Raw genomic sequence first — 17277 nt, forward strand, 5'->3', positions numbered from 1 at the left:
CCGAGGTCTGGGTCTTCTTATTGGTGGTTTCATGAGTTTCCATCAATTCTAACTAGGGGTTTGTATTCCCGCTCTATTACGACAAAGATACACAGAAAGAATGCTGTTCTACGCCTGGCCAGCTCGAATCTTCTTCTGCTGTGCCACCCACGTCTCCACCGCCTTCTTGAGAGTCTCCGGGTCGGACTCACCGAAGATGTCCTGGCCCAGGCGCGCGGGGAAGTTGTAGCGGTGCTTCCTGTCGAGGGAGTTGATCTTCTCAAAGACGTCCTTGGGGAGCTCGAACACTGTTACATGTCAGTGAATTCTTCCTACAACTGCATCGTGAGCAAGTGGACTGTACCTTCCAAGTTCTTCTCGATTCTTGAGGGAGTGACGGACTTGGGGAGCACGACCGTTCCCCTTTGGACAGCCCAGCTGACGAGAACCTGGGCGGGCTCCTTGCCTAGAGACTTTGCAATCTCAATGATCGTGGAGTCATCAACGGCGCTGCTTACTGTTAGCCTGCAGACCATCCACTCATCTCAAAGTGTGCCACTCACCGAGGCAGGTTGTAAATGTTGTTGGCAAGGGGGCTGTACGCCGTAACAACAATACCCTGCATGATTCCCCAGATTAGCGAACCTCCGCACAAATGCAACCACGGAACATTTTTCAGTCAGCAGGTAGGCGCTACTCACGTTCTCCTTGGACCAGGCCAAGAGGTCGGGCTGCTGCAGGTACGGGTGCGCCTCGATCTGGTTCACCGCCGGCTTGATCTCGGCCGTCTTCCACAGCTCCTCAATCTTCTCGCGGGTGAAGTTGGAGACGCCGATGCTCCTGATCTTGCCCTTCTTGACGAGGGCCTCCATCGCCTTCCACGTCTCGGACACGGGGACGTCGATGACGTCCACCGCCTCCGTCACGGGGTGCAGCGGGAAGCGGTTGGTGTCGTTCTCCTTCCTGAAGGACACGGGCCAGTGAATCTAATGCACGACATAGCTGCGTTAGGCGGGCCGTTGAGGCAGGGTGGGGTGAGGAGAGCAAGGAGGGATGGAGGGGTCTTACCAAGTAAAGGTCGACGTAGTCGGTCTGCAGGTCGGCGAGGGTGATGTCTAGCGCGGTCTCGACATCCTCGGCCTTGTGGTGCGTGTTCCAGAGCTTGCTGGTGATCTGCAGGGGTCAGAATTCGAGAGTGAAATAAGCTTTGCAGTGAGTAGCTTACGAAGATGTCTTTCCTGGGCACGCCAGAGGCCTTGAGGCCGGCGCCAACCTCCTTCTCGTTGTCGTAGACGGCGGCCGCGTCGATGTGGCGGTAGCCATTCTTCAGAGCATGCTCGACGGCATTCTTGACTTCATTGGGCTTGGATTGCTACACGCCAAAGCCATCAGAAATTGTTTCCATCGACGACTGCACAACTGCCGCTTACCCAAGTACCCAGACCAACTGCGGGGATCTCGTGTCCCGACAAGAGCTTGAAAGATGAAGGCAAAGACATTATTTCGGAATGATGCAGGGTATCTCAAAATGTGCCGTTCACGGAGGTACGTCTGAGGAAATGAAAATCGGATGATTCTGATCGTTATCCGCACTCAATGTGTCATATGTCACACTCCAAAAAGCCCCATGAACAAAATTCACAGGCTCATCTTATATCCCTAGTTTGAGGCTGTCGTCAGTTGTCCCTCTCCTGCAATGTTTCCGCATCTTCGGGGCGCCGCCCATCCGTGTTACGGAGAAGAGCATTAGGTAAACCTCTTTTCCGGCGCTTCTGAGCAGCGCTGCCGCTCATGTAGCCGATGGCGTCCGACGCGGCGCGGCGTATCGGACTGTTCCCCGCGCGAGTTTTCCCCCCATGTTGCTTCACGCCATGCGTCTCCACCCCCGCGTCATCACACCCCGAGAAACGCCATCCTGGTGGACCCGGAGCGCAGGCTGGCTCTTCGCGGAATTGCCGAGAGGACCGAGACCGGGGGTGCTCTGACACGTTCGCTTGCCCATCGTGAGTGGTACAATTGAGGGGTGGTTGCTGTCAACAAAACTGACATTCGTGGAACTGAAGATTCTCTGCAAAGCAAAAAAAGTGATACCCGTCATCTCATAGTCATCCGTCTCAATTCCTGTTTCTTTATCGAGTTAATTCATCCATCACAATGGCCGACGTCAGAGTACCCCCCACGGGCGTCTTCGTCCCCGTCCCGACCTTCTTCCACCCCGCCTCCGCGTCGTCAGGCTCCCTCCAGCCCAAGGTTGACGTCGAGACGCAGGTCAAGCACAGCGTCTACCTCGCAAAGAATGGCATCCGCGGCCTGGTCCTCCTCGGCTCGACTGGCGAGGCCATCCACCTGAACAAGGCCGAGCGCATCGAGCTCGTCGCCGGCGTCAAGAAGGGCCTCGAGGAGGCCGGCTTCCCCGACTACCCCATCATGGCCGGTGTCCTGACGAACGGCGTCGACGAGACGCTCGAGTGGCTGGAGGACTACACTAAGGCCGGCGCGCAATGGGGTCTGGTCCTGGTGCCGGGGTACTTTGGCACGGCGGCGAACCAGGAGAACATCAAGGAGTGGTACAACTTGATCGCGGACAAGAGCCCGCTGCCCATCCTTGTGTAAGTGCACCATTCATTGAGATGTCGAAATTTGGACGGATGAGCTGATTGAAATAGGTACAACTACCCCGGCGTCACAAACAACGTCCTCGTCGAGCCCGACACGTACAAGGACCTCGCCCAGCACCCCAAGATCGTGGGCTGCAAGATGTAAGACTCACAACCGCCTCACATTCTCTTCGCTAAGCTAACACGCGCAGGTCCCACGGCAACGTCTCTCTCCACCTCCAAGTCTCCTCCGACCCGCGCATCGACCACTCCAAGTTCCGCGTTTACAGCGGCTTTGGCCAGCAGCTCGCACCCATCGTGCTCTTCGGCGCCGCGGGCGTCATCGACGGCCTCGCCGCCTTCTACCCCAAGACCGTCTCGCGCCTGTTCGCCCTCTCCGAGAAGCGCCCCGTCGAGCAGGGCACCCTCGAGGAGGTCCAGCGCCTGCAGTACGCCGTGTCCCGCGCGGAGGACTTCATCGGCAAGACGGGTATCATCGGCATCCGTGAGGGTATCATTCAAAAGGCCGGCTTCGGCGCGCTCGAGGGAGGCCGTTTGCCGCTCAAGGGACGTCTGGCTGAGGCGACGTGGAAGTCGCTGGATGCGCTGCTGTTGTCGGATATCGACAAGATTGAGAAGTCCCTGTAGATCTCCCGTGTAGAGGCTAGATAGCGGGATGGTTATGAATACATGATTGGATATGATGAACAAGGTCGATCTTGCTTTTGGAAACGTGCAACGGAAAAGCACTCTGCTCGTCTTTGCTTGTCTCCAGATAGTGTGACGCTATGTGGACCAAAGCAACTGAAATATGTGTCCATCCGGCAAGCTACCCGGAAACGTTGAGGGTAGCTCGACGCTTCCCCGTGCTTTCTCCAGAGTGTTCTTGCCGCGTTATCCATGGTCCCTGGGGGAGGGTGCTCTAACATTGTGTGAGTCTGGACTGTGTGGCTCATTGTCATCAACTGTTTAATGATGTAGTTCTTCTCTTCCCGAAACTTTCAAATCTCTCTTGAACCAGTGTTGCTGGCTCTTCAATCAGCTATTTTTGTCGAATCATCATTCAAAATATGTCTTTTGCCATGAACCCACATGAAAGCCCTGAGCCAGAGCAACAAACTACAGCCAACACCGATGGGATCAACGAATCAAAGCCTTCGGCAGCCCAGCTAGAGAACATACAGGAAGCAAACCTCCAAAAGTTCAAGCTTTCCAAGAGTGGAGGCGACGTTGCCTTGGCACTCTTCGAAAACGTAGGCGAGATCCGTGACCCTATCGACCCGGAAGAGGACCGCAAACTCGTGCGCAAAGTTGATTGGATGATTTTACCCTACATTGCAGTCTGCTACGCCTTTTTCTACGTAAGTCTAGCAGCCAAGCGTGCTTCAACCGTTGCCAAGAGATCCGGTTGCTGGGGCTGAACCTGACATCGCGAAAAGATTGACAAGACTACTCTGTCCTACGCTGCCATTTTTGGCATCCAGAAAGACCTGGGCCACAGGGTACTGAGTACAACTGGCTGTCCTCGGTCTTCTACTTTGGCTTCCTCGTCTGGGCTCTTCCCACAAACTTCCTGCTGCAGAGATTTCCCATTGCAAAGTATCTGGGAGCCAACATCTTCGCATGGGGAACATTCCTAGTGCTCCAGGCCGTCGCGCCCAATTTCACAGTCTTGGCCGTGCTGAGAGCCATAAGCGGTGCAGCAGAGGCCTGCGCTGACCCTGCCTTCATGATCATCACCAGGTACGGTTCTCCCCCTCTACCTCAATGGCCTAGAGGACCTCGAATAACAGGAAGAAAGCATGTGGTACACCCGCCGGGAACAACCCATCAAGGTCGGCCTCTGGTACACCGCCAATGGCATCGGCATCGCCCTCGGCGGTCTCCTGGGCTACGGCATTGGCAACATCAAAGGAGCGCTCGCATCATGGAAGTACGAGTTCATCATCGTCGGTGCCCTTTGCTGCGCCTGGGGCATCGTTATCGCCGTCTTCCTCCCGGATAATCCCATCACAAGCAAGACTCTCTCCCAGCGCGAGAAGAAAATTGTGATTGAACGACTGAGGGAGAATCAGACCGGCGTCGAGAATAAGAAGTTGAAGCTGTACCAGGTCCGGGAGGCATTCGCAGACTTCAAGCTGTACTTCTTCTTCATGATTGCGCTGCTTCAGGCCATTGTGAACGGGGGCACGTCGAACTTTGGGACGTTGATTATCAAGGGGTTTGACTTTTCCACGCGTGCGTCTCTGTTACCTTGTTCGTCATCCTGTATTGTGGCTAACTGGTCACAGTCATTACTGCCGTTCTCCAAATTCCCTATGGGGTCCTCATTTTCATCGCCATTCTGGCCTGCGTGTTCATCAACGACAGGCTTCCTCCCAACAATCGATGCTTCATGCTTGTCCTGTTCTTACTCCCCAACGTCGCGGGCGCATTTGGACTACGATTCGTGCCCGACGACCAGCGAGTCGCAAGACTTATCTGCTGCTACGTGAGTTCTTATCAACCTTCTCCAGTGCTAGTTTCCCGCGGCAAAAAAGCTGATTGTGATTTTCTAGTTGACCGGATCCATCAACGCTTCATTCGTGCTCCTCCTCTCACTCCAAACAGCCAATATTGCGGGACACACCAAAAAGGTTGTCACGTCAGCCTGCCTCTTCCTGGGCTACTGCGTTGGAAACATTGCTGGCCCATTCATTTACAAGTCCGACCAGGCACCCAAGTAAGAGCTTAGAATTTGGGGTATGATCGTGGCGCATCTGCTAGAAGTTCTCATTGTCATTGCGCTGCGCTTCCTCTTGAAGTGGGAGAATGACAGGCGCGATCGGGCGCAGGGTAAAGTTACCGAGGTGGACCTGGATGCAACTGCGTTTGGGGACTTGACGGATCAGGAGAACATGAACTTTAGGTACATCTATTAAGACAACATCAACTGGGACAGATCAAAGCTGTAAACTTTGGGCAATGAAATAAGTAGGAAACGGAACATGGTCAATGAATTGACACTAATTCAAGTTGAGTTTCATTACCAGGAAACCGAACAACATGAGCGATGAATGGCCCCGCCAGTCTGTTGACAGAAAACAAATCCGCTCTTCAGCGGTTTTAAGTCGGGTGTAGCAGTGGGCGCCGGCTCCCCGACGCCGGCGCATTTCACCCCGATAGCGATTTTCGGCGTCTTGACTTGCACATATTCAGTGTCCACCTCATCTTTGTTCTCATCTCCAACAGTCAACTTTCACTTTGGGAACATCACCTCTCTTATCATGTCTTCTTCTAGTTTACCACCCCGCCCGCCTTTTTTGTCTCTTCCTCTGGACCCCAGTGGTCCTCCAGGAAACGCATGGGGTCTCTACGGCAAAGACGATCGCTTAGGGGCGCTGAACCTTCTAACTCCAGCCATCGTCGCCGCTGCAGCAGCATCAGAGATCCGGACCGGTGACCGCGTGTCGCTGGACTGGTCGCTAAACAACCCTTCGCAGCCGAGCTTCGACCGGGCGCCGTTTGAGTCGAAACTGGTCAACCGGGCGCATCCCAACGGGGAGAAGCGGACGGTCAACGACGACATCTTGCACTTCAACACGCAGTGCAGCAGCCAGTGGGACGGGTTCAGGCACTACGGTAACGACTTGAGCGATGCTTCAGGGACGTGAACAAGGATCAAGCAGCTAACGCTTCAGACGAAGGGTACCAGAAAGCCAAGCGGTACTACAACAACACGACTCAAGACGACCTGGAAAATCCCGAAAAGATCGGCATCGATGGTGAGTCGTGTCGCGCTGCGGTCTCTGCGCTGCGCTGCATTTGTTTCATTAACTAATGAACAAAAAAGCCTGGGTCGAAAAGGGTGGCATCGTCGGCCGGGGCGTCCTGCTCGATTACGCAAGCTTTTGCGCCCGGCACGCACTCCCGCTCGACGCCTTCACAAGCAGCGACATCACCCTCGAGCACCTGAAGCAGGTCGCCGCCGAGCAGAACGTCACCTTCCAGTCCGGCGACATCCTGCTCATCCGCTCGGGCTTCACGGCGGGCTACAACGCCAAAGACGACGCCGCGCAAAAGGCCGTCGCCGCTCGCGCTAGCTCCGACTTCCTCGGCGTCGAACCGACCAAGGACGTGCTGCGGTGGATCTGGGAGACTGGGTTTGCGGCCGTGGCGGGCGACGCGCCGAGCTTCGAGAGGGCGCCCATCGCGGGGCCTCATACTGCCGTTGGGGGTGTGTGGAAGGGCGAAGCGTGGGAGGAGGAGATGCAGAGCGGAGGTTTGCTGCATCAGTGGCTGCTGGGCGGATGGGGACTGCCGATTGGGGAGATGTTTGATCTCGAGGCATTGAGTGTCAAGTGCGCGGAGCTGGGGAGGTGGACGTTCTTTGTGAGCAGCATGCCATTGAAGGTGAGTTTTGTGACCCTGACTGGCTGAATTAAACCAGGTGAAGATGTATTTGTTATTAACTCGCGACCGTTAGGTGCCTGGAGGTGTTGCTAGTCCTCCCAACGCCGTGGCGATCTTTTAATGGGATTGATTACTATTATCAGAAGGTTGTAATGAATTCAGAGTTTGATGAACGTCTTGATAGTAGAACAAACCCAGCAATTAACACGGCTTCTTACTGGTGACCTCGTCAAACTACCGCCAACAGAAACAGACAAAAACCTGATTAAACACGCCATCTCCTCGCGCGTCTGGACATATATAACCCCGTAGGTTACCTACCCCAGACTCACTTGGTTCATGTTGGTGCGTGCGTCTGCAGATCCCTGGTTGTTCTGAAATGACTTACTCGCCGGAAGCAGCTCTAGAACAATCTTCAAAAAGTTCCACGTTTCTGAGGCTGAAGAGGGCGACCTTCATCCCTGTGGCCCTATTACACCCAAACACAAGCTCATCTCCGGGATCTCGTGTTCTTCTTCTTCCCCATGCTCCCAACAGACTTCACTCGACAGACACAGACAAAATCCTTGACTCTTCGCATATGCCCCTCCCTCCAATCCAGTCTGCTCCTCGTGCCAGTACCACCATTCTTTGAAAATCAAATATAATCATTCGACTCGGGCGCCCGGGGCATCTCCCCGCAACAGCATAGCCATGTCCCGCAAGGATGCCCGTCCCAACCGGGGCAGACTAAGAAATGGGGCGGCCGGGTACCCCGCATTGTCTCCCCATTCCCAAAAGGATTAAGAATGAGGTGACATTTCCGTTCCTCCACGTTCCCGCCCTGGGTCCCTCTCTTTCCCCCTTCCACCCATTTCCCACCCTGAGTCTGCGAGTGCTCGAGGGCCATGTTTCCGTGTCTCCAGCAGCAGCAGGATCAGGGGAGTCTGCCGCCGCCGCCGCCGCGCCAAATTGCTCGCTGTTAGTTTGCGTTGCTGGGGGCTGAACCGGGCACTGCACAACCGCACCCGCATCCGCGCTCCGCCGTCCGTCCGTCTGCCCGCCTCTCCGCCCACTGGGCCTTGACGGAGAAGAGCAGAGCTAGGCTGAGGTTCCGGCAATGGACCTGGACTCTGACGAAGGCTCCGGTGTCGGCATCGGCATCGGGAGCACTGGCAACATCGGCAATGCCAACAGCAGCATCAACGTTGCCGCCAGCAGCAGCAGCACCATGAATGGCGGGAATCGCCGCCATTCCCACTCACACCATCACCAGCATGTCCTGGATAACCACGGCCACGGCCAACGACACCACAGCACCAGCTCCATCAACGGCAACGGAACCATCAACGGATCAAGCATCACCACCACTAACACCAATGCCAACGGGAACACCCAGCAACTGGCTTCTCCGCCCCTGACACACCCGTCCAACACGACGCCCCTGCCCGAGAGCGGCAGACGCCGCCGCCACCGCGACAAGGAGCGCGTCCGCGTCACCCGGGCCTGCGACAGGTGCAAGAAGCGCAAGATCCGCTGCACGGGGATCCAGCCGTGCGAGTTGTGCATCCGCACCGAGTCCCACTGCACGTACAACGCGTCTTATGCACGCGGGCGCCAGCCGCCCGTGGCCACTCGGGAGGATGTCGCCCGAATGGACCTCGACGGCCTCGACGTCTCCGTGCCGCCGAGCGCGGGAACGCATGGAAACAGCTCGAACAGCAGCAATTCCGCTGGTGGTGCCATCTCCGGATCATCTGGTGCGGCTGGCGAAGATGCCCTGATGGCATCCATCGTCGTCGACGTCGGAGAGCCTGATGTTGACCATGAGCATGACCAGCACCAAGAGGAAAGCATCATGAACGGATCGAATCTTGTCATCGGCAGCGTCGGCCCGGGGACTGCCGAGCCTCCCTCGCGGGCGTCTCCTGAACCTACGCAGACAGACCTCCAGGGCCACTATGTCGGCCCCTCGTCGGGTGTATCATTCTTACTGAGGGTTCAGAAGAGGTTACACCAGGCCGTCTCCTTCTCACAAGCCTCATCCATCTTCACTTTTGGCGATGCTCCCCTGCCTGACTTTGACCCCAGCGGCGCCTTCTGCGTCCTGCTATCCAAGGATGAGGCGACAACGCTGCTCAAGAGATACTTTGACTTTGCCGTGCCAACGCACCGTTTCCTCCATCGCCCCACCGTCGAAGGCTGGCTCGAAGAGTTCTATGCCACCAATGGCGCGATGAAAAGCCAGGAGGACGCTCCCGCGCGGAGAGCCGTCCTATTTATGGTGTTTGCTCAGGCGCAGGAGTACATGGTCACCACCCAGACCCGTGAAAACGCGGACGTCAGGTAAGTTTCATGTTTGCTTTTACTACCCTATCTTTGGGGAACACATCATATCCGTCGTCGTACCCGTCCACGCATGTTTGTCACAAACTAAAACCCCTTGTCTAACACACCCAACCCAGCGCTCGATACTTCTTGGCTGCAGATCACCAGCTCTCCAAAGAGCGCGGTGCCGTCCGCCTAGCCAGCGTACAGGCTCGCTTATGCCAGTGCTTCTGGCTACTATCACAATCACGCATCAACCACTGCTGGAGTCTCTTCGGCACCGTCGGGCACCTGGCTCTCGCCATCGGCCTCAACAGGAACCGTCACGCCGACCCGGCGGGGGCGTACAACTACATCGAGCTCGAGTGTCGACGGCGCACGTTCTGGTGCGCGTACAGCCTCGACAACTACCTTAGCGCCGCGCTGGGCCGGCCCAGGACGTTCCACGATGAAGACATCGACCAGGAACTCCCGTCGTGCTCGGAGGACGGCGATCTGCATGCGGACCACATAACACCCCGCATGGGACGCGGGCAGTCGCTCATGCTGGCGCCCGTGGCTCACGTCAAGTAAGTGCGGACCGTCCCGCTGTGCTGCATCAGACACTGACTCGACCGCAGGCTTTCACGAATAGTGAGCATGATCTTACGAGATCTGTACTCCATCCGCCCCTCCTCATTCTCCAACCGCTGTGCCTTGGCAGCAAAGTACTCGCAGAACCTGAAGCAATGGCGTGCCGAGCTCTCGCAGTTCCTGGATGATGGCATCAACATGGCCCTGCTCATCCCAATATTCCAACGGCAGAGAAACGTCTTGAATCTAGCCTACTGGCACGCCATGATACTAACCCATCGGCCGTTCCTCCTCAGCAACTTTGCGAGGTTACAACGGAACGGCAAGAGCCGTCGTCGAAGTGTGCCGCATAAGGACCAAGCCGGCGACAGCGTCCAGGCATGCTTAGACGCGGCTATGCACGTGGTAGATACAGTGAACGACCTGATCCAGGCAGGCCAGCTGTTCCGTGCATTCTGGGTGAGACATCTCATCTATGTCGTGTTGCAGACATCGACTAACACCGAAGTGTAGTTCACATCTTACTTCGCCTTCTCCGCCGTCGTCGTTCTCTACGTCTACACAATACAGCAGAGAACGGCGCCCGCAGAGACGTGGCAATCTTACTTCGCAGCCGCGACGCGCTGCCAGACGCAGCTCGCCACGCTGGCTGACAACGAGTCTCAGCTGGCCGCGCGGTACTGCCTGGTGCTGGAGGAGCTGCGGACGGAGGCTCTGAGGCAGACGGAACGCCTCCACATCCCTTCAGTCCATGATAACTCAAATGGTGGCGGGTCTCTGGCAGCTCGTGCGGCAGAAGACGTCCACAACCAGCAGCCGGATCACCTGGCAGGAATCAACTTCTCAGACGTCGCTCACACCGAGGACTTTGTGGGGTTCGATGCCAGTCCCAGTAGTTCTCTAGCTGACATGACCAGCTGGGGTCAATTCGATTCCATGGTAAGTTGCTGCTTGATGTACGAGTCTGTGAACCTTTGACTGAAGTTACTTATGCAGGTCACGTCTGGCTTTGGGGGGCTGGAGGCATTGTTGAATGACGACTCATTAAGATTCTAGCGGTTCGTCTTGTCGTTGTAGAGGTTCTGTTTGATGCATCAATGGCGAAATCTGTCTTTTGATATCAGGCGGGGCATGGTGTTGCTCGGGCGCAATGGATGTTCGCTGCATGTGTGATCCTTGAAAAGACCCAGTCTCATCAATCAAGACGCGTTACAATCATTATCAAAACGCATTAGCTTGAATCTTCGAATATTTACAACTGTGGCTCCGCCAATATATTCAACTTCATCGTGACACCAGCTAAGATGTCGCCGCCTCAAGTCCCTCCAAGATAGCCAACACGCCTTCAGCTCCCGGATCCGGAACCTTCCCCCACGCAGACTCCTCCACATACACCGCCCTCCCCAAGCTCGCCGCCATTCCCTTCGTCGCCTCCACACCCTTCCTTGCCTCTTTCACCGCCTCGCTCACCCTCCCCGTCTTCTCCAGCGTCTTCACAAACGGCTCCAACGCATCCAACAGTGTCCGATCCCCCTGCCTAGCCGGCGTCGCCTGCTGCAACGTCCCCAGCGCGCCGACAGCCACTTTCGTCCACGCCTTCGTGTCGAGCACGCCAGCGCCCGCCTTGCGCAGCTCCGACGACAGCGCCGCGAAGAAGATGCTGTAGATGGCGCCCGAGGTGCCGTCCATGTTGTCCTCGATGACATTCGTCAAGTCAATGGCCGTGCGGACGGCGTCAGAGGTGAGGTCGGCGGAGGCGGCGTACTTTGAGACGGCCTTGGCGCCGCGCAGGAGGGTGACGCCACAGTCGCCGTCGCCGACTTTCGTGTCGTGGTCGGTGATTTGGGGCTCGGCTTGCTCGATGCGCTTGCTCGCTTCGGCGACGACCTTCTTGAAGACGTCTACGTTCACTGGATCCGGGATTGTTAGCTAGGTGCTAAGGAGTAGAAAGGGGTTGTTTAACGTACGTTCAACTCCGCTCTTCGCGCTGTCTGCTCCATGGCCGGCATCCGCGCTCTCAGTGATTCGCTGCTTGGGGTCGTTGGCCGTCTCATTGCGCGGCGAGTATGCCCAGCCGATGGCGTCGGTGCTGGCGTCGATGTACTTGAGAATATCAGAGGTGGCCTTGAGCAGAGTGATGCTGAAGCCAGGGCCGTTGAGGCTCGTCATGTACGTTCCCGAAATGACACGAGCCAGCTTAAGACCCTTGGCGCCTTTGAACAATCAGCAATTGCCCTTGTCATCATCACGGGGGCCAACTCTTACCGAGAGCATTGACGACCTTGGCAGTAATTCCGCTAAACTCAAGCGGCGAAACACCACCCAGGTTGTTCACCAGCACAACAACATCCTTCGCGTCGGAGAAGTCAACATACGCTCTGTCGGAATCCTTGGGATCCAGAAGCTGCGTCAACATTTGGTCAATCAGCTTCGGCAGTTCCGGCCTAGGCTTGAGGACCTGGCACCCGGGCTCGTTGTGAATGCCCATGCCAAGCTCAACCTGATCCCCCGCCGACGGCGCCGCGGCCTCGCGACCGGGGATGTGCACATGCTCCAGCGACGCACCAACCGTCACCAAACCCTCCGTCACCGTCTTGCCCAGCTTCACCACATCCGCCAACGAAGCGCCTGTCTCCTTGTACGCGCCGAGGATCTTGTGCACCAGCACCGTCCCCGCCAGTCCGCGGCGTCCGACCTTGCCGCTCTTCTTGCGGCCGACGGACACGTCGTCGCCGACGATGAGCACCTCGACGGGCACGCCGAGGCTGGCCTTCGCCTTCTCGGCGGCCAGGTGGAAGTGGAAGACGTCGCCGGTGTAGTTCTTGATGATGAGCAGGACGCCGGCTGGGGAGGCTATGCGGGAGATGCCGGAGAGGATCTGCGCGACGCTCGGGGAGGCGAAGATGGAGCCCGAGACGGCGGCGGTGAGCATGCCGTCGCCGACGAAGCCGGCGTGCGCGGGCTCGTGGCCGGCGCCGCCGCCTGAGAGGATGGAGACTTTTTGGGAGTCATTGTTGGTGAGCCAGACGGCTGTTTAGAGGGATGATTGTCAGTGAAAACTCAAGATGATTTCATGAAATGAGAGTCACGTACTCTTCTTGGACTTATCAAAGGTCAGGCCTGAATGTTGCAGCACCAAGCTCTCGAGGGCATCGAGAACGAGGTTCTCTGCTTCATCGTAAAAGTGCTGAGACATTTTTTTCACAAAATAATTCGATAACTTCTCAACAAGACGCAAATACAATCGTTCATGCCCGTCTCTCCGCGCGCGATGGCCAGAAGCCTTCTCATAATAAACAGTAATACCCCTCTCCTTCAACTGACGAGACCCCGCAACTGTGCCCCTCCAACAGCAACATCGTCCGACTCCCCACGCACATCTCCCCGCGTGTTCTGACGACTCGGCGGATTCCTCCACAGAGACCTAGCTATCAGTCGGAAATACTCCTAGGTTCCGATCCGATCGACTCGGAGGAGGCCAACGGGACGACGGGAAGGGTGTAAGACGGGCTCTCCGGAACTGGCCCGTGCGTCTCGGCCGGTAGCCGGTGTGGTGCTTTTCCGTGTCGCCCAGGGCCCGGTGTGCTTTTCCGTCGGTTGTCTCGGCACGCACCCGTGACCCTTTGAGAGATTGCTGTGAGCAGCATAGGCGCAGAACAGGCGCGGACGGTAATTTTCCATTGCCACCGGGGGCGAGTGTGTTTGGGCTAGGCGGCTGTCTAGCTGCAAAGCACCGCGAACAGGAGGGACGGAAGTGCGTGTTTGTTAGGAACCAGACGAACATGGGAAAGGACATGGGGGGCTGCCTGGATGTGCAGAAGATGGTGAAAGGATATTAGAGGCTTGCTTCTGGGCTCTGGCTCTGTTCTCCAAAACCGTTCTTCAAGTCACTGTTGAGCCGCGGATGAATTGGATGAGTACTTTGGCGACTCAATGTTGAAGACTTTAATACCGGCTCGTTTTCTCTCTCAAGTTCATTCACTTGCATGATTCCCGATTGAGCTCATTCTCACTCATCCTTTCATTTACCTCCCTCATTCTCACACCTTGTCAGCCATGGCGATTCACACGGAAGGCGTGGCGGCGAGGTCACTCCTCACTTCTGAGAAGCCGACGGTCGAGATCGTCGAGACTGTCAAGCCCGTCGAGCAGCCCAGGACTGTCACAGACTTGCTTTTGAGAAGGGTAGAAGAGGCACCAGATGTCGATGTTCTGGCATACCCGGCAACGGCTCGTGGAAGAGATGATTATGTCAACTACACCGCCAAGGACCTGGATCGGTTCGCCGATGAAGCCGCCCGCAAGTATGCCCAAGCCGGGCTTCTGCCAGAGGTATGCACCAACATTCTCTCATCGAGACCATCCCCACCGTCTGGAATACTCACCATGACCAGAACCCAAACTCAGCCCAAGCAGAGGTTATCGCGCTTCTTGCCAACTCAGACATCAACTATGTAGTCACCATGTTTGCCCTGTCAAGGATGGGCTTTGCGGTGCTCTACCTCTCAACGCGTCTTTCCCCAGAGGCCTACGTCAACCTCCTTAAGAAGACAAACTGCAACCGCATCGTCATCTCAGACCGCTACAGCAGCATAGCCTCCGAAATCACCGAGCAGTACCCCATCTCATCGTTCAGCATCCTCGACACGGTCGACTACGACCTGCCCACGCCCTCGGGCGAGCGCTTCCCCATCTTCTCACACCCCAACGCCTCCCAGCGCATCTCCTTCATCGTGCACTCATCCGGTTCAACGGGACTTCCTAAGCCCATCTTCCAGACCCACGCTGCCTGCGTCTCCAACTACTCGAGCGGCATCCCTTACCGCGCGTTCCTGACGCTGCCGCTGTTCCACAACCACGGCATCTCAACTCTCTTCCGCGCCATCGTTGCGGGACACAGGATCGCCATCTACAACGCCAACCTGCCGCTTTCCGGGACCACGTTGGTGAAGGCCATGGCCGCGACGGAGCCGGGAAGTTTGCATTGTGTGCCGTACGCATTGAAGCTGCTCGCAGAGACCGAGGGCGGTATTGAGGCGCTGAAGAAGCTCAAGCTGGTGCTGTATGGCGGCAGCAGTTGTCCCGACGACTTGGGTGACCGTCTCGTTGAGGAGGGCGTGTATCTTGTCGGACACTACGGCGCCACCGAGATGGGCCAGCTCATGACCTCCTTCCGTGAGCCGGGAGACAAGTACTGGAACTACATGCGCCCCCTCGCCTCGGCCAAGCCCTGGCTGCGCATGATCCCCATCGCAGGTGACGTCTACGAGTGCGTCGTTCTCGATGGCCTCCCGTCAAAGGTCATGTCTAACTCGGACGACCCGGCTCCAAACTCATATCGCACCCGCGACACCTTCGTCCCGCATCCCACCATCCCCGACGCCTGGCGCTACCTCGGCCGTCTCGATGACCGTGTCACCCTCGTCAACGGCGAGAAGGTCCTCCCCATCCCCTACGAGAACCACATCCGCGAGCACGAGCTCGTCCAGGAGGTCGTCGTCTTCGGCGTCGGCAAGTCCATCCCCGGCCTAATCATCATCCCCAGCGAGAACGCCAAGGACCTGTCCAAGGAGGAGATCCTCAAGACCCTCAGCCCGGTCATCGAGCAGGCCAACGCGCGCGCCGAGGCGTTCGGCCGCGTCTCCCCGGAGATGATCGAGGTCGTCGACATCGGCACGGAGTACCCCCGCACCGACAAGGGCACCGTCATCCGCGCCGCCTTCTACAAGCAGTTCGCCGAGCTCATCGAAGACGTCTACCGCCGCTTCGAGGCCCCCACGGATGACGTCGCCGGCGGCGAGCTCGTCACCCTCGACCTGCCCCAGCTGGAGGACCACCTTCTCGACCTCTTCCGCAGCAAGCTCGGCTTCGAGGCTCTGCAGAAGGAGACCGACTTCTTTGAGGCCGGCGTCGACAGCCTTCAAGCCAGCACCGCCCGCGGCCACATCCAGCGCGGCGTCAACCTCGGCGGCAAGACCCTCGGCCAGAACGTCGTCTTCGAGTTCCCCAACGTCGTCGCCCTCGCCAAACATGTCCACTCCCTCCGCACCGGCGAGGCCGCAGAGGCCGAGGACGAGATCGACGTAATGAGAAAGCTCATTGCCAAGTACTCCGACTTCAGCGAGCGCAAGCCCGGCACCGTCACCCCAGACGGCGAGACCGTCGTCCTGACCGGCGCCACCGGCTCTCTCGGTGCGCACCTCCTCGCCCAGGTCGTGCGCCAGCCCTACGTCAAGACCGTCTACTGCCTCGCCCGCGCCTCCTCCCCGTCCGAAGCTGAATCCCGCGTGCTCGCTTCCCTCACCCCCAAGGGCCTCGTGCTCACCGACGCCGAAAAGGCCAAGGTGAGGTACCTCCCCACGAATCTGGGCCAAGCCGACCTCGGCCTCACCCCCGAGGCGGCCGCTGAGCTACGCATGACGCTCACGACAGTCATCCACTCAGCCTGGGCCGTCAACTTCAACCTCGGCGTCGCGAGCTTCGAGGCGCAGCACATCCGCGGCGTGCACAACCTGCTCAACTTCTGCCTCGGCACCGAGACGGTCAACCCTGCGCGGTTCTACTTCTGCTCGTCCATCTCGGCGGCCGCGGGCACACCTATTCCGGCGCGCGTGAAGGAAACGTACGTGGAGAACCTGGAGCATGCTCAGAACATGGGCTATGCGCGGTCCAAGGTTGTGACGGAGCATGTTGTGAAGGCGGCGGCGACGAAGACGGGCATGACGGCGCGTGTGCTGCGCCTGGGGCAGATTGTGGGCGATTCAGAGGGTGGTGTGTGGAACCAGACGGAGGCGATTCCGTTGATGATCCGCAGCGCCAAGGTGATTAAGGCACTGCCTGCTCTTGACGAGGTAAGTTATACCATCACAGTCATAAGCGGAAAATCAATACTAACATGATTCACAGACCCCGTCGTGGATGCCCGCCGACAAAATGGCCCTCGCGGTCCTCCAACTCGCCAACCTCACCGGCACGCGCTGCTCCTCCTGCGGCGCTGCCCCCGCCTCCCCCGACGACGCGGACCTCAGCCTCGTCTACCAGGTCCAGAACCCGACGCTCTTCCACTGGACCTTCGACTTCCTGCGCGCCCTCCGCGCCGCCGGCCTCGAGTTCCAGATCGTCTCGCAGCGTGAGTGGGTGCGTCGCCTGCGCGATTCGGACCCAGACCCGGAGCGGAACCCGACGTACAAGCTTCTGCGCTTCTTCGAGGAGAAGTATGACAACGACAGGCCTGGCCGTGAAGGGCTGGTGTTTGAGACGCAGCGGACGGGAGAGAGGAGTCCTGCTGTTGGAGAGGGATGGGATGTTGTGGGGAGCGGGCTTGTTGAGAAGATGGTTAGGTGGATGGAGACGCAGTGGTAGATGCTTTTCTAGATATCCTGGGACTTCATTAGTGGCGTTTGGCATTGTCAATAATGGGGGTTTGAGT

The 17277-nt window shown here is 57.6% G+C and overlaps 5 protein-coding genes across 5 annotated transcripts; 3 read left to right on the forward strand and 2 right to left on the reverse strand.

Annotated features, from left to right (window-relative positions):
- Positions 1–108: 108 nt before the first annotated feature.
- Positions 109–1478, reverse strand: GCG54_00015221 (putative oxidoreductase C26F1.07; the record flags this gene model as incomplete). The annotated part of the gene is made up of 7 exons (XM_045415034.1): positions 109–287; positions 344–489; positions 543–598; positions 681–965; positions 1048–1152; positions 1205–1351; positions 1410–1478. The coding sequence occupies 7 exons, from the start codon at positions 1476–1478 to the stop codon at positions 109–111; spliced, it is 987 nt and encodes a 328-aa protein (XP_045261156.1).
- A 655-nt stretch (positions 1479–2133) lies between these two features.
- Positions 2134–3224, forward strand: GCG54_00015222 (L-threo-3-deoxy-hexylosonate aldolase; the record flags this gene model as incomplete). Its single annotated transcript, XM_045415035.1, has 3 exons — positions 2134–2588; positions 2646–2738; positions 2789–3224. The coding sequence occupies 3 exons, from the start codon at positions 2134–2136 to the stop codon at positions 3222–3224; spliced, it is 984 nt and encodes a 327-aa protein (XP_045261157.1).
- Positions 3225–3658: 434 nt separating this feature from the next.
- GCG54_00015223 (putative transporter) lies at positions 3659–7089 on the forward strand (the record flags this gene model as incomplete). Its single annotated transcript, XM_045415036.1, has 9 exons — positions 3659–3937; positions 4078–4319; positions 4378–4814; positions 4868–5067; positions 5135–5298; positions 5857–6197; positions 6257–6340; positions 6409–6968; positions 7042–7089. 9 exons carry the CDS (start codon positions 3659–3661, stop codon positions 7087–7089), a joined length of 2355 nt encoding a protein of 784 aa, XP_045261158.1.
- A 978-nt stretch (positions 7090–8067) lies between these two features.
- GCG54_00015224 (3-methylorcinaldehyde synthase) lies at positions 8068–17210 on the forward strand (the record flags this gene model as incomplete). The annotated part of the gene is made up of 7 exons (XM_045415037.1): positions 8068–9293; positions 9413–9844; positions 9896–10307; positions 10362–10770; positions 13903–14180; positions 14243–16699; positions 16755–17210. The coding sequence occupies 7 exons, from the start codon at positions 8068–8070 to the stop codon at positions 17208–17210; spliced, it is 5670 nt and encodes a 1889-aa protein (XP_045261159.1).
- On the reverse strand, positions 11148–13044 carry GCG54_00015225 (Dihydroxyacetone kinase 1; the record flags this gene model as incomplete). Its single annotated transcript, XM_045415038.1, has 4 exons — positions 11148–11758; positions 11816–12061; positions 12114–12878; positions 12942–13044. 4 exons carry the CDS (start codon positions 13042–13044, stop codon positions 11148–11150), a joined length of 1725 nt encoding a protein of 574 aa, XP_045261160.1.
- Positions 17211–17277: the final 67 nt, after the last annotated feature.

The sequence above is a fragment of the Colletotrichum gloeosporioides genome (assembly GCF_011800055.1).
Source record: "Colletotrichum gloeosporioides strain Lc1 chromosome Unknown consensus_66, whole genome shotgun sequence".
NCBI classification, from domain to species: Eukaryota; Fungi; Ascomycota; class Sordariomycetes; order Glomerellales; family Glomerellaceae; genus Colletotrichum; species Colletotrichum gloeosporioides.